Source organism: Cherax quadricarinatus, chromosome 91 (assembly GCF_038502225.1).
Source record: "Cherax quadricarinatus isolate ZL_2023a chromosome 91, ASM3850222v1, whole genome shotgun sequence".
In the NCBI taxonomy this organism is placed as follows: Eukaryota; Metazoa; Arthropoda; class Malacostraca; order Decapoda; family Parastacidae; genus Cherax; species Cherax quadricarinatus.
The window spans coordinates 2087857-2104734 of record NC_091382.1 but is presented as its reverse complement, the minus strand read 5'-3'; the positions used below and the strand labels follow the sequence as shown (position 1 = coordinate 2104734).

The 16878-nt window shown below is 36.9% G+C and overlaps 1 protein-coding gene across 9 annotated transcripts in view; it reads left to right on the top strand.

Moving 5' to 3' along the window:
- Nucleotides 1-15750, top strand: part of LOC128704889 (6-phosphofructo-2-kinase/fructose-2,6-bisphosphatase) — a 68178-nt gene extending 52428 nt beyond the window's left edge. For 8 of the 9 annotated variants that reach the window (XM_053800097.2, XM_053800094.2, XM_070104319.1 and 5 more), the window contains 8 exons: nucleotides 53-206; nucleotides 392-495; nucleotides 1067-1186; nucleotides 2729-2827; nucleotides 2977-3059; nucleotides 3590-3741; nucleotides 5179-5306; nucleotides 7511-15750. In XM_053800097.2, the coding sequence (XP_053656072.2) occupies nucleotides 53-206; nucleotides 392-495; nucleotides 1067-1186; nucleotides 2729-2827; nucleotides 2977-3059; nucleotides 3590-3741; nucleotides 5179-5306; nucleotides 7511-7570 (900 nt within the window). In that variant the 3' untranslated portion in view covers nucleotides 7571-15750. The remainder of the gene's footprint in view (nucleotides 1-52; nucleotides 207-391; nucleotides 496-1066; nucleotides 1187-2728; nucleotides 2828-2976; nucleotides 3060-3589; nucleotides 3742-5178; nucleotides 5307-7510) is intronic. The other variant, XR_011394578.1, reaches the window with a different exon arrangement.
- The last annotated feature ends 1128 nt before the right edge of the window (nucleotides 15751-16878 follow it).

Here is a 16878-nt window from a genome sequence, read left to right as displayed (position 1 = left end):
ATGAAAGACATCAGTTTTTAATATATAAATAACATGAAGATATGGTTGACAGGAAGTTAAAGTCAGCAGTCCAGACTACTGTGGTATGACTGCCGAGGAAGCCCTGGCAGATTTTTTGCAGAGGATCGAACACTACATGGCACAATACCAACCCTTAGATGAGGCAAAAGAAGATCATCTTTCCTTTATGAAGGTTTATAATACAGGTTTGTAGAGTTGACATGTGTTTGAAACTAATGTTTTTGTATAAGTAACATAATTAATTAATTTGGGTTAGAATGTTTCAATTGGTTTCTATGTGTCTGATGTTCTGCTTACTTGTCTTTGATTTAGCAAGTGCCATTTATTACCACTCTTTCAACAATAATTTTCCATTCACTATCTTTTACAGGCGAGAAAGTTGTAGTGCATAAACACGAGGGTCATATACAGGCGCGCATTGTCTACTATTTGATGAACACTCATGTTACTCCCCGCACCATCTATCTCGCCAGGGTATGTGTTTTATACACTGCTGTTTATGCACAAAATATATTTTATTATTATTAGTATTATTAATAATAATATTAATATTATTATCTTCTTCTTTCAACAAACCGGCTGTATCCCACCGAGGTGGGGTGGCCCAAAAAGAAAAACGCAATAGTCTCTTTAAATTTAGTAATTTATACAGGAGAAGGGGTTACTAGCCCCTTGCTCCCGGCATTTTAGTTGCCTCTTACAACATGCATGGCTTATGGAAGAAGAATTCTGTTCCACTTCCCCATGGGTTATTATTAATATTATTATTATTATTGGTGTTGTTGTTGTCTGTGCCTTGGTTAGGCTCTAATAATAATCTCATAAACATGAATGAAATTATCATATGCATATTTGCTATTTTTTCTATTCTTTCTTTCACCTTAATTTTTTGCTTATTACTCTTTTTGAATTCCCCCTCACACAGAGTGTATGTCAGTGTAAGTATGGTATGTCAGTGTGTGTATAGTGTGTCAGTGTGAGTACGATGTGTCTGAGTGTACCTAATACTGTACACCACAATATAAGTCTGCCAATTTTTTTTCAGCATGGTGAAAGCACCCACAATGAAATGGGAAGAATAGGCGGTGATGCTAACCTTAGTGAAAATGGTCGCCTGTTTGGCAGTGTTCTGGCTAAGTATATTAAGGACCAAAACATCCCCAAAGTAAGTACATAGTGTGCATAAATTATTTTTAATTTTGTTTTGTATTTTTTACATTGTTTCTGTTTGCTGTACTTTTCCATTTGACCTTGTTTTTACCTTTCCTTCAGCCACCCTGGTGACCTTTCCTAGTTTGCTCTTTTTAGTTAGTTCCAAATAACTTAAAATTTAGTCTTCCTTTACTGATCCTCCCGGTAATGTAACTTTCAGTTTCTCTCAGTGATCTGTAAGTTCATGACTCACAAAATCATAATAACACAATTGCAAACAAACCATGGAACAGGTGGGGATTGAGCCCATGGTGAGTTGTAAAACTCCAGGCCAGTGCATAAGCCTCTTGACTAGCTGTTCCAGTGGCTTACACACTGGCCTGGAGTTTTATGATTCATTTGTCATGGGTTCAACCCTCACCTGTTCTGTGGTCTCTTAAGTTTTTCATTGACTTGCATAAATTGCAGATTGACCTGTGTACACTCCCCAGACCCTTGATCTTCTTTTTTGTCTTTTTTAGAATCATCTGATCAGAACTTAATTTCAGTGGTAGATCAGCCAGGTTGTGGTAGATACGTAGGCTTGCTAGCCACTAGTAACAACAGTCTGGGTAAGCAGGCTGTCAGTAAGGAAGTCTGGCCTAAGGCCGGGCTGGGAGAATAGAAGAATCCTTGAAAACAATCATAGGTGCATTAGCTTGTTCTGTGGCCTTATCTTAAATTCCAAGTCTCACTGCCACCTTTGACTTTCTCAATCTGGTGACTGGACTAATCTTATGGATTTCTGTTCTTATTTTACCATGGGGTGACTGTTGTTAATCTTTGAGGGATTAAAATCCTTGTGCTGAGCAAGTCAAGATTCCCACTCATACATTTGTATAACCTATTTTTAAAGCTTAGACAAATATATGAGTGGAAATAGTTGGGTGCAAATAGAGCAGCAAGTCTACCTTAGTTCTCTCTCTATATTCTTACTGTAACTTATACTGAGAGGTTGACTTACAGTTAGTACCGTATTTTCCAGCATGTAAGGCGTGCCTTTTTTCCCACAAAAAAAGTCTTGGATAGTCAGCCTGTGCCTTATATCGTCAAGGTCAGGGTCAAAGGTATGTTTTGGGCTACGTTTTAGATTAAAGTAAGAGGGTAATAAATCCTTGAATATGATTACCGGTTTACCGTTATGATACTTCTGTCATGTGCTTTATGTACTGGAAAATACAGTAATACTCTGTGTGTTTGTTAGTTTTAGTCAGCTGACTTGTTGAACATTGACAGTGCCCTATGGCAATTTTTCATGGATTTTAATTACTTTTATAGTAGTTACAAATTGATGTGACAATTAAATTATTCATTTGTAAGTTAGTCAGTCCTGTATAGTAGAGAGAGTTGTAACTCTTAGTTAAGGTTATTAGAAATCTAAATTAACATAAAGTTGCATGTCTTATTAAGCTAGGAATTGCAAAGCTTGTAAATGACTTTTAAGTATTGTACATAGTTGTAGGATCTTTTTTATATGTGATTTGAAAAATGTAAAGAATATTTTGCATGTTGCCAGCTGCGAGTGTGGACATCCTGGCTGAAGAGGACAATTCAAACGGCTGAAGGCATTGAAGCCCCCCAAGAGAGGTGGAAGGCACTCAATGAAATTGATGCAGTTAGTATTTTTTATTAGACCTTACATATATATATTTTTATTGCATGGTAGTGACAAATAGCTAGTTGCATATGATCATCTGTACTAGCAGTTATTATATAACTTTTCTTTTGCATGTTTACATACAAGATAAGCTTCGTTATTTTCAGGGCATCTGCGAGGAGATGACCTATGCCGAAATCAAAAGACATTTCCCAGAAGATTTTGCTGCTCGTGACCAGAATAAATTTAGGCATGTATAAATTTTGACGTTTCGTTTCAAATGAGTGCAGCATATACAATGCCATTAATTCATTACACTGTCATAGCTGATAGTGTTAAATTAGCAACCTTTTCAAAAGAAAATTCAGACTTGAGAGTCTCTATTTAAATGTTTATTTGCCATATTGTCTATTTCTCACCAAGTAGAGTGACCCAGGAAATGGAAGCCTTTACCATTCCATCATTAGCTACTTAGGTCGTCCAAGTTGTAGCCTCCCCACCACTCCGTCATAGTGCAGACACTGTACTACCTCGATGGAAGATGGCTGGTGTGTTTAAAAGTAAATAATAAGCCATGTGTGTTGTAAGAAGCAACTAAAATGCCGGGAGCAAGGGGCTAGTAACCCTTTCTCCTGTATAAATTACTAAATGTAAAAAGAGGATAAACTTTAGTTTTCTTCTTTCTTGGGGTCACCCTGCCTCAGTGGGAGATGGCCAATATGTTAAAAAACAAAAACTAACCTTCAGAATCTGTAGAATTGATATATAACATGGTTGCAGCTACCGGTATCCTCGCGGTGAAAGCTATGAAGATCTGGTCGCTCGACTGGAGCCAGTGATTATGGAATTGGAGCGTCAAGGCAATGTTTTGCTTATTGCTCACCAAGCAGTCTTGAGGTGTCTTCTAGCATACTTTCTTGATAAACCTTCTGGTGAGTTGGCAGTTGTATATATTAATTAATTCTAGTCATTTTAATAATGATTTGTATTTTTTAACTACATCAACTGTGTGGTGTAAATATTATGCAGAGAATTCATAACTTGGAGATTAGGAGGTGCGGGGCTACTAAAAGTATTATTCAGAGTGCTGAGGAGGGGTTGTTGAGGTGGTTCAGAAAAATAGGATGATTTGGAAGGTGTATAAATCTGTGGTGGAGGAAAAGCAGGGTATGGGTTGCCCTAGGAAGGGAGTAAAAAAGTTTTTCTGTATGAGGGATTGGACATCCAGCAGGCATGTGTGAGTGTTTTAGATAGGAGTGAGTGGAGGCAAATGGTTTTTGGGACATGTCCACTCAAAGATATCTAATCTGTATATATTCACTTCCTCAATTCTCCCTCTTTCTAATCTGATATCCAACTTTTTGTTGCCTACCATTTTGTTACTCTTATCACGTTGCTCTTTTCTGTGTTCATATTTGATTTCCTTCTTATAAGCACCCTCCCAGACTTATCCACAGACTTTGCAACTTAAGAATCACTCACGTGAAGCTTATCATTGGCAAAGAGCAGCTGTGATAATTCCTACTTCATATAAAGTTTTCATTACCTTTTAATCCTACACTTCTCAACATCTTAACATTTGCTTCTTTTGCAACCCCATCTATAGTTATTTTTTTATTTTTTTTAACATCCCAGCCATCTCCCACTGAGGCAGGGTAACCTGAAGAAGAAGAAACACATTCACCATCATTCATTCTATCACTGTCTTGCCAGAGGCATGCCGATACTGCAGTTCAAAACTAAATAAAAACCATGGTGACATCACATCACATCCTTCTTTTATGGGAAAAAGGCCCATGTCATACCTACATCCCCTAACCTGAGCCTTGCTTTCCGTATTAAAATTCTACTGCTTTTAATAATTTACTACCTGTTCCGTACATTTGCAATAACTGTCACATTGATTCCCTATCCACTCTTATCATGTATATGCTTTGTCCAATCCATAAATGCTACAAATGGTTTCTTACCCTTACCTAAGAATTGTTCACTTATGTACTTCAATGTAAATACTTAGTCTAGATGTCCCCTACCCTTCCTAAATCTTCCTTGTTCCTCTGCAGTTCTGTAATCATTATTTTATGATTGGAACTTCTTTGCAAACAAAACAATGTAGAATATGGGTGGATAGCCAGTCTCATTTTACACCATTCATTTTCTTGTACATTATCCAGCATCATTTTCTGTGTTTGCTGCATATAGGGTTATTACATAAATCTTCAAAGAAACCTATGTGTATCAGGAGTCACTGAACACCTTGGAACCTTTTTTTCACATACCCTTGTTGTTAAGAATGAATAAGTTATGTTCTGGTATCACTTAATTGTATGTATTATGCTTTAACTGGGACTGTTATTCTACCCAATTAGATGAACTGCCATACATTGAGGTACCCTTGCATACTGTAATTAAGCTGACACCTGTTGCATATGGTTGCAAGGAGGAATATGTACCTCTCCATGTTCCGGCCGTCAATACCCATCGTGCTAAGCCAGAGGTAAGAAATGCAGCCATAGAGTTTGTTTGTTTGTTTGTGTGTGTGTGTGTGTGTGTGTGTGTGTGTGTGTGTGTGTGTGTGTGTGTGTGTGTGTGTGTGTACTCACCTATTTGTACTCACCTATTTGTGGTTGCAGGGGTCGAGTCCTAGCTCCTGGCCCCGCCTCTTCACCGGTTGCTACTAGACCCTCTCTCTCCCCGCTCCATGAGCTTTATCAAACCTCGTCTTAAAACTGTGTATGGTTCCTGCCTCCACTACGTCATTTTCTAGGCTATTCCACTGCCTTACAACTCTATGACTGAAGAAATACTTCCTACTATCTCTCTGAATCATTTGTGTCTTCAACTTCCAATTGTGGCCTCTTGTTTCTGTGTCCCCTCCCTGGAACATCCTGTCCTTGTCCACCTTGTCTATTCCACGCAGTATTTTATATGTCGTTATCATGTCTCCCCTGACCCTCCTGTCCTCCAGTGTCGTCAGGCCGATTTCCCTTAATCTTTCTTCATAGGACATTCCCCTTAGCTCTGGAACTAACCTTGTTGCAAACCTTTGTACTTTCTCTAGTTTCTTGACGTGCTTTATCAAGTGCGGGTTCCAAACAGGTGCTGCATACTCCAGTATGGGCCTGACATACACGGTGTACAGTGTCTTGAATGATTCCTTACTAAGGTGTCGGAATGCTGTTCTCAGGTTTGCCAGGCGCCCATATGCTGCAGCAGTTATCTGATTGATGTGTGCTTCCGGAGACATGCTCGGTGTTATACTCACCCCAAGATCTTTCTCCTTGAGTGAGGTTTGCAGTCTTTGGCCACCTAGCCTATACTCTGTCTGTGGTCTTCTGTGCCCTTCCCCTATCTTCATGACTTTGCATTTGGCAGGATTAAATTCGAGAAGCCATTTGCTGGACCAGGTGTCCAGTCTGTCCAGGTCTCTTTGAAGTCCTGCCTGGTCCTCATCAGATTTAATTCTCCTCATTAACTTCACATCATCTGCAAACAGGGACACTTCTGAGTCTAACCCTTCCGTCATGTCGTTCACATATACCAAAAATAGCACTGGTCCTAGGACCGACCCCTGTGGGACCCCGCTCGTCACAGGTGCCCACTGTGATACATCATTATGTACCATGACTCGTTGTTGCCTCCCTGTCAGGTATTCTCTGATCCATTGCAGTGCCCTTCCTGTTATATGCGCCTGATGCTCTAGCTTCTGCACTAATCTCTTGTGAGGAACTGTGTCAAAGGCCTTCTTGCAGTCCTTCTTGCAGTGTGTGTGTGTGTGTGTGTGTGTGTGTGTGTTAGAGTCCCTTCCAGCTATCGCCCATTCTATTTGTGAAGAAATATTTTCTAAATGTATTTTCTTCATCTTTTCATTATACAATTTAAAATTTTGAACTTTTGTTTTCTAGCTGGCACATGTACTCAAATATCTTGCCTATTGGTGCATAGTTCCTTAAATTCTTTAGTGCATGCTAACTTCCCTATGGTGTATATAAATATACCTAGTTAGCTGAATCTTATTGTAGCCAGCTGGCTCAGTGGTTTATGCCAGCTGGCTCAGTGGGTTATGCACTGGCCTGGAGTTTTACCACTCACTTGCCATGGGTTTAATCTCCACCTGTTCCGTTGACTGTTCATGGTTTACAGATGGTAATTGCTCTTCATTCAGTAGTTAATGTTACAGTTTATAGTTAACCAGGTAAGTAAGAAGAGGACTTTCCACATTAACTCCCACAGGGTAGATAACTCAGGATAATTTAAGAAAGCTAATGTCTTACTCTGTTGAGATGCTTAGGTTTTCTTCCCCAGGATGCCACCTAAAACAGCCAGCTAATTCCTAGGTACCTATTTACATCTAGGCAAGTAAGGGCAACAGGTGTTAAGTATTTCATTCCTGAGGAAGTACTGAACCCATAAGGGTCATCAGTGCTTTGGGAATGAGAGGTTAATTAATTTTGATCCAAGGAAAGGGAGGGTAGTTCCAGTTCCTTGGATCAAGCACTTAACCAGTATCAAGGCACTTCCACCGGAGGAACATTGTGTTTAAATACAATAGCAGATTATTATATAAAATTATGACTAAAAGCTTATGTATAATTTCTTGTAGGACATGATTTTTAATTTATTGTAGTGTACAATTATTATTTAAAGCCTGTTATTATTTTTCGTCTAGGTTAATGAACTTCCATTTTTTTTTTTTTTTAGATTCCTGGATCGCTTGACTCAGTGAGTTCAATAGTTGATAATATGGAGATGGCCTCTTGATAATAACGTCTAATAGGCCTACTACTGCTCATAGGCATTTTTTGTCCCATTTGTTGCCAGCAGTTCAAAATTGCAAATTTTCACCTCGTTAGTGTTCACCATTCAAGTTTTTTGGGTACTTTAATGTTAAATTCATTTAATGTTAAATTCATCAGGTGCCTATGTATTAATTTAATGTTAAACAATGTGTGATTTTTGCTTGGAAGTTCTCCATTGTTATTGTGTTCATTATTTATTCATAACTAACCCCGATTGTTTTGGAGAGGAACAACGGTAGATGTTTTCAAGAGGAAACTGGATCACTACCTCCTACAAGTGCCAGATCAGCCTGGCTATGTGAGTCTGTAGACTATAAGCAGCAACAGCCTGGTTGATGGGGCTGGCCTCAGGCCAGGCTGGGACAGTAGAACTCTTCGAAACTGCTCACAGCTAGATGACATTTCAGTCCATTCTGAAATTTCTTTTTAAGCCACATTTAGATAAATTAGACACATGGTCAACACTTTGGTATCTTTATTAAGGAAACGTTTTGCCACACAGTGGCTTCATCAGTCCAATGCAAGGAAGAGTGGTGAAGATCAGGAGTTTGATGTAATCTGTCCCTCATCCTGGAGTTGATGTATTCAGTCCATCAGTCGTGGCGAAATATTTCCTCAACAAAGATACCCAGGTGTTGTACATGTGTCTAATTTATCAACTTGTTGATTTTCTGAACCATTTATCTAAAGTCACATTTAAATGGGGTATAGAAATTTAATTTTCTGCAGCTATATAAATGATAAGTTTACAGTATTGGTTGCTTGTTTAAAGGTGTTAGTATTATTCATTTGTGTTTGAACAAAATGATGTTGAGGATTAGAAAACCAAAGACAAAAACTTATCATATTTACTGGTAATTACAGTAAGGATCATTTTTTTGACGCTTTTTGCTGTTAAATTTTTGAGATTTAAAATAGAAGAAAAACGATAATCAGTTAAATTTTTTAAATGGCTACAAACAATACTTTCAAATTTTTGAGTCATTGAAGGTAATAGGGGTTGTATTTGATAAGACATGTGATAAAAAAAATTTGTACAATACAGTATATATAATAATTAAAAAAAAAAATATGCTTTATTGCAGTACAGTCCTAGTATTTATTTTAGACATTAATATTACAAATTTTGGAATTCATAGTCATTATTCCTTAGATAGCTTACTGCAAAAGCAAAAGTGAATTTCATAATGTGAAGTTATTCATAACATACTGGAGAATGGTCTAATGAATGATTTTGTTATAATCTTAGCAAATTGTTTCTGCGCTCATATGTGAGCAAGAAACCGGGGACAAAATGAAATTGCCTTATATATAAGTTATATATATCTGTGATGTACTTACACAATGAGGAAGAAGTTGTTAAGCTGGACTGACTTCATTGTGTCCCTTAACCAGGTTGCCAAAATTCTGAATTTCAGAAATGTATCAAATTGTTATTGCATTCTTTGGAAAATGTTAAACATGCAAGAATCAGGCAGCACATGAGAAATGGGAGGTAATAGGTTTAGTCTGAGGAAAGGGCAGATAGCTCTATTACCTTGGATGAAGAGCCCCTCACCAGCATCAGAAGTGTATCATAAATGCATGTTTAAGTACAAAAATTTAATTTTTTCTCAAGCTGTGTAGATGGTAGTATGCAACTATTAAAGACAGGTGGAAGAAAATGAAGGTGTTATTTTTACCTTTATTTTCTTTGTAATAACCTCCATATCAATACAGGTACTGTAGTTTGTTTTTCTGATACGAGGCCAGTTTATTATCGTAATTTGAATATCTATGTAATTTCTTCATGCTGGTGCTGTTTAATGAGTAGTGTAGTGAGAAACATGAATATTCAGTTAGAACTGTAGTTTTTACTCTGGAAATTTATCTTTTCAACTTTATAGAGGATTTCCTTGCACTCTAATATCACAGCCATGCAGTTCTCCTTCACCTTATTTTTGTTTTGTTTTACATTTTTGTCACAATGGTCATGTTTCACCAAGGTAGGATGAGTATCCACTCCTTCACAGTATCCCTAGAAATTATTGGCCATGTTTCACCAAGGTAGGATGAGTATCCACTCCTTCACAGTATCCCTAGAAATTATTGGCCATGTTTCACCAAGGTAGGATGAGTATCCACTCCTTCACAGTATCCTTAGAAATTATTGGCCATGTTTCACCAAGGTAGGATGAGTATCCACTCCTTCACAGTATCCCTAGAAATTATTGGCCATGTTTCACCAAGGTAGGATGAGTATCCACTCCTTCACAGTATCCCTAGAAATTATTGGCCATGTTTCACCAAGGTAGGATGAGAGTATCTGCTCCTTCACAGTATTTCTAGAAATTATTGGCCATGTTTCACCAAGGTAGGATGAGAGTATCTGCTCCTTCACAGTATTTCTAGAAATTATTGGCCATGTTTCACCAAGGTAGGATGAGAGTATCTGCTCCTTCACAGTATTTCTAGAAATTATTGGCCATGTTTCACCAAGCTAGGATGAGAGTATCCACTCCTTCACAGTATCCCTAGAAATTATTGGAAATGTTTCACCAAGGTAGGATGAGAGTATCTGATCCTTCACATTATATCTAGAAATTATTGGCCATGTTTCACCAAGGTATGATGAGAGTATCCACTCCTTCACAGTATCCCTAGAAATTACTTAGTCCTCATTTCCTGTGCTCACTGTTTTCATTAATATGCTCTCGCTATACTTTGAGCTCTGAGATTTTCAGTGGAAATCTAGGCAGAATACTTGGAGGTCAGGTTACTCTTGAAAGGTTGAATGTTCTTGGAGGTCATGGTACACCTCAAAATGGGGAAACTTTGACTTGTTAGCTACTCATTCTAGGTGAAGAGGTTAGGTGACACAGTGTAATAATACTCCTCAAGCTTTCATTTCATAAAACCTCCTTTACACCCTCTTTCCAGTTCCTTTTGGGCTGTCTCCTGCACCTCCTACCATTCCCCCAGATGTATATACTCTCTTAGTCAACATATCTATGAGGGTGTGTTTATCTCATACCTAATAAGCAAAGTCATGCATACAAGCCTAACTGCCTTGTAAATAGATTTTTTATCTCACTTATAGATAGATAGTTTCATGCAAATTAATATGGCATGAAAATTTTAAATTTTACACCAAAGCTAACTTAGCTATCTAACCTAAACTTGGTAATTTTTTTTTAACACGTCGGCTGTCTCCCACTGGGGCAGGGTGACCCAAAAAAGAAAGAAACACTTTCACCATCATTCACACATAATCACTGTCTTTGCAGAGGCACTCAGATACGACAGTTTAGATGTCACTCCAAACAGCAAATATCCCAAACCCCTCCTTAAAGTGCAGGTATTGATTGTACTTCTCACCTCCAGGACTCAAGTCTGGCTAACCAGTTTCCCTGAATCCCTTCACAAAATATTACCCTGCTCACACTTCAACAACTGTAAATTTAATTAGTATTATTTAACAATGAATTACAATGTATTAATATTGTGATGTTCAAACTGAAGCAGTGAATTAACAAACTTCTGCCTTCACAGTGATGTTTGCCAAATATACTAAGCTAGCCAGTTTAGCTTCAAAAAGCATGATACTACAATGAAATATACAATACTCATTTCGTGATGCCTCAACCAATATTTGCAGATTTATAGTGAAACTGAATATATACTTGGTTTATTTGGCAAATTTTGTTACTGTACCTACTCTCAAGACTCATTCAGTAAGATGATTGGGCTCATATTCTTATATGACTGATACCTTCCACATGCAGCATCTACTACTAACACCTAATTCATTTTCCTTCCACATCCCTACTTTTTTTCTTCCCACATCATCTACTACTAACACCTAATTCATTTTCCTTCCACATCCCTACTTTTTTTCTTCCCACATCATCTACTACTAACACCTAATTCATTTTCCTTCCACATCCCTACTTTTTTTCTTCCCACATCATCTACTACTAACACCTAATTCATTTTCCTTCCACATCCCTACTTTTTTTCTTCCCACATCATCTACTACTAACACCTAATTCATTTTCCTTCCACATCCCTACTTTTTTTCTTCCCACATCATCTACTACTAACACCTAATTCATTTTCCTTCCACGTCCCATTTTTTTTTCTTCCCATATCAGCCATTTGTTCCACTAAAGGTCGGGTATCCTGGAACAGGACAAAAATTCACCAGTATTCATTCAGTAGCTGCCTTGCCAGATGTACGTGAACACATTTCAAACAACAGAAATAAATGGTGCTTTCAGAAGATTGTTTTTCTATTTTTTATGAAGTCAGTTCTTTAGTACAGTGCATACAGTACTTAACTTGACCATAGTTACTTAATATTTATTCTGATAAAAATCTATTGGATTCCTCATATATTTTATGCTGTGCATAGTATTATTATTATTTTTTTTTTATCTGATTAATAGCCCTTCACCAGCACATTTACTATCTTTTTCGTTACTACTTTATATATTATTTAAAATGTTTGAGGCCAATAACCTTTTCAGGAGTCTAACTTTTTTTTTTCCTTTTAAAAATAATCTTTTATTTAACTATCCCACAAGGTATTGTAATTTTTGTGTTGTTTTCCAGTATGAAACCTTGCGTGATACGGACAGATGTATCCATTTATTTTTATATTAATCCTTGTATAGTTTTATCAGTAGTTAAAAATACACCTCAGCATTGTCTTGCTTTTTAAATTTAATGAAAATTAATATAAATTAGCATCTCACACGGTGCTTTTTTTTTTTTCTATTTTAACAACACGTGTACATTTTTCACCCTGTGTTTTATGTTAAGTGTTGAACTCCTGTGAATGTGGAGAGAGTTGGCAATTATATTTGTTTGAAGAATGAAGTCCAAGAACTCTGGCTGAAACAGTTCACTATTAACCACAATGTGGAGAGGAAACTTGAAATGTTTCTGTTGTCCGTCCTGGACTATTATCCAGTCACAACTGTAGAAGGTTTTAGGAAGACTGTGCAAACGTTGCTTTTCTTTTAATGTTGAAAGAAGGGCATTATAGAAATAGATTATCAAATATAGCATCTCCATATCTTCTTAATGCACTACAAAGTTGCTTGCAGTTCCTGCTACTTTACTGTTGGGTTAGTGTTTGTTGAACTTTAGTGGCAGTGTGTAAGCTATGAACATTTCTCAGAGTACAGTCAAACCCCAAAATTTGAGAATTATGGATGGAGGGCTGAACCTCCTCCACTGCTTGCACTAAATAACTGACATGGGTTTAGCTCCTCACATTTAAATATACATAATGACAGAGGCTTCACTAAAATTGAATATACAAATCTTACAAAATTTCTGTTTGTACAGTAGGCTGTATGTTGCAGACTTAAACTTATTTTGTGTTTTAGAGGTAATATATCTGAATATATCACTGTAAATCTATTGACAATGGTTAGAAAGAACAAAAAGGCACAATACCATGACTGGAACAATATACAAATATGCCACATATAGGAGAAAGAAGCTTATGATGATGATTCAGTCCAGTATGGCTAGTCAATGGTTCAGGTCAGACTGAAACATCGTCATAAGTTTCTTTCTCCTATGTACAGGTTATTTGTGTATGGAATGGTTAGGAAGAAGAGAGATTTGATTGTGCGAAATCCATTGAGAACATTCTTAACAAAATCCTGTGGTTAGTTATCAAGTTAGGGTTTGTACACCAAACAAGTAAAATAGGCGCTGTGAAGAACTCACCCACATGAGAGGCCCTTCACAAGATGACTTTCAGTAAAACGTTTGATAAGCTAATCACGTGAATTACAGCTCATGAATTTTGGGGTTTGACTGTAAAATGCACTCACATTTACGACTGTTGTAAAATGAATAAGCAGTTAGCAAGGAACATCAAGAAATTTATCTATTAAAATGCATAGTAAGCTTGTTCACAAATTAAATACATAGTATAGTTATTATTTTAGTTGGATGTAATTGATTATTTTTGTAAGTGTAACAAAATTGTATCAAATCCTTATTTTGTTTATCTGCCATAGGTAGATAGAAAGCTATATTCTGTTATACTGTAATTATAATTATTACCTTTATAATCATGAGGAAGCACTTAACCTTTAAGGGTCATACAGCACCTGGGGAATGGGAGGCAATCAGGTTTGATCCAAGAGAAGGAAGGATAATTTCAATTCCTTAGATCAAGAGCCCTTCACTAGCATTAGGGCCCCCCCCCCTCTTGTATAGTATATTGCACTTATAGTAAACCCTCAATATAACAGACTTAAAATTAAGTGTAAAATCCACTGGTTAACTTGTACTTCTAACTCCTTTATTTTTGTTTATTGTAATAGATCTGTAAATGGTATGTACAATACTATATTAAGTGTACACTAGAGTACTTTAGTGTGCTTTTTACTATTTTTCAGCATTCTGCTATAACGGTCACAAGTGATCCACCCCATTATAGCCTGTTATATTGAGTGTTTACTGTATCTTATGGTATGTTTGTGAGTGTCATCTTGTGTAATGATATACTTGTCACAATGAAAAAGTGCTTAATTAGATTTACACTAACTTTTTAAAGAAATACAGTATTAACTACAGCATTTAGGTACTGTTATGTTTTGTTTATTAGTGATGTAATTTTTTTTATTTTTGAAGAGGCATTAGAATTGTATAGGACTGTTGAGTTGTCACATCATTTCCCTCACTTTATGTGAATTTGCTATTATGTGGTGTTTTATTTCTATATGTAATTCTATCTGCAATATGCATTGACCATATGCATATTGTATATTCTTATGGGGAATTAGTCTTATAGCCTGATTGATTTTAATGCATCTGCCATGTGCTTGGAATGCATCCAGAGCATAAGATAAAGGACATCTATTTTATTTCATTGTTTATTACTGTAATGATATTGGAAAATTCTTCAGAATGTGAAAAATTTGGTATACTCGTGTTTCCCAATCTTCTGTGCCTGCCACCCCCATCTTTGACGGATTCCCTCTTTGACGGAAACAGTTTTATTACACCGACTTTGATGATATTTCCTTTAGCGCTCCTCACCGCCCTTCCTAACTCTACCTCTGTTATACTCTTCACCCTCACTGATCTCTGATCAGCACGGTATGACCCTTATGGGTTTAGCGCTTTGTTATAATTATAATATGCCTACCGTCCCTCTCAGAGTTAACTAGCCCCTCCGTGTCTACTGCCTCCCCCCCCCCCCCCATCTTTTAAATGTTGATTAAGTCTGCTAGGAGACAGCATAGCCCAGGTTGGGAAGCACAGCTGTATACTAAATTAGCAGGATAACAGATATCTGTGTTTATATGGTGATGAATAATGGAAAATGTCTGCCATTGTATTAAATGATGAGTTATATGGTGATGAAAAATGGAAAACGTCTGCCATTGTATTAAATGATGAGTTTACCAAAATGTGATGTGAAGAATATTAAAGCACTGTTAATTATCTCGTTACATTTGTTCACTGAATATGCTTTCTCTGGGTTGGCAAATGTGAGGCCTGTGAAGGCAACCCGTTCACCGGCTTATATTGTCTCTTGCTGACAAGTAGGAAGTTGATGACACAGCTTGTAGAGCTGGCTTTTATTGGGGTGTTTTGTTCTATGTGTTCCACACAGTGGACAGTTGTCCCAATAAAGACTTTGCAATTTGTGTCATTGTTTCTATCATCATTCTCTGTTCACATGCATTTTTTAAAAAATATCTACATTGTAGAAACAATCATAATAATTATTATTGTTATTACTGTTAAATTAGTGTTACTTCTAACTCATTTTAATACTATCAGTTATTGATTTTCCTAGTGTAATTAGGTAAAATGGGCAGATAGTGAACATCAGAATGGTTATGATGTGTGTATTATATTTGTGGGGAAATGTTATACCCATAAGGGTCATACAGTGCACAAGGAATGAGAGATAATTGGGTTTGATCCCAGGAAGGGAAGGATGGCTCAAATTCCTTGGATCAAGAGATCTTTACCAATATCATGGCAGTCCCAATCAAGGGCTACGAAGTGTGGAAATTAAAAAAGACAAACATAACAATTTAATATGTATAGCCCATTATTATTACGAGATTTTATTGTTATGACCAGATCCAAATGAATGATTGAAGTGTCAAAAAAGGTTAATGTAAGTGTTTCCTTAAGAGAACCTTTTTTTTTAACAGCAGCCATCTCCCACCGAGGCACAGTGACCCAATAAAGAAGAAACACTTTCATAAAGTTGTTCTTAATGCAGAAGAAGGGGTTACTAGCCCCTTGCTCCTAGCATTTTAGTTGCCTCTTATGACATGCATGGCTTGTGCAGGAAGGATTCTACTTTGTTATATAGTATACAAGACAACTTATATACTATATAACATGTGCAACACCCGGGTATTTTTATTTTGAAGACATGCCAATCAGTGTTTTTTTTTCACTTCAATACAGAGACAATGGTTGGAGAAGACGTCTTCAAAATATAGATACGCAGATATTGCACATGTCTAATTCATCAACATGTTGTACTGTTATCCCACGGATGCAACGATATGATCATTCAGTAATGTTTTTAGAAGTGTAGAGGGACAGAATTATTATTATAATAAAGGGGGAAGTGCTAAACCCATAGGATTATACAGTGCCTGTGGGGGGCATGGGTAAGGTATTCAGGCTTAATTCAGGGAACTGGAGCACAGCTCCAATTCCCTAGATCAAGAGCCCCTCACCAGCATCAATGAACCTTCCTTGTGGGGCAGAGGGGCATTAAAGTCTGTATTAATGCAACAAGCTCTGTGGTCAAAATCTTCACCGCCCTTACAAACTCTCTCATATTCTCCACGCTTGCTAGTTTCAGATCAAACATATTACACAGTTCACACACCCTACCCTGCAGTGCTGTATGACCCTGGTGGGTTTAGTGCTTAGTTTTGATTATAATAATCATAATAATAATCTGTGGTCAAACATTAAAACAAAATCTAAAAAGTTGGCTTATAAAATACATTGATAGAAAATTTAAAATATTTTATAGATGGAAGGGAGCAAGGCAGCACATAATTCTGGTTAAGAATTATTATATGTTATATTCATGGGGAAGCACTAAACTCACAAAGGTTACACAAATAACCCGCACTTAGGAGACCGAAACTTATCATGACGTTTTGGTCCAACTTGGAACATTAATAAGTCACATTAACAAAACGACTGAAACGTCATAAGTTTGTCACCTAAGTGCTGGCTATGTATGTGCCGTTTAAGCCATGGTACTGCAGAAGA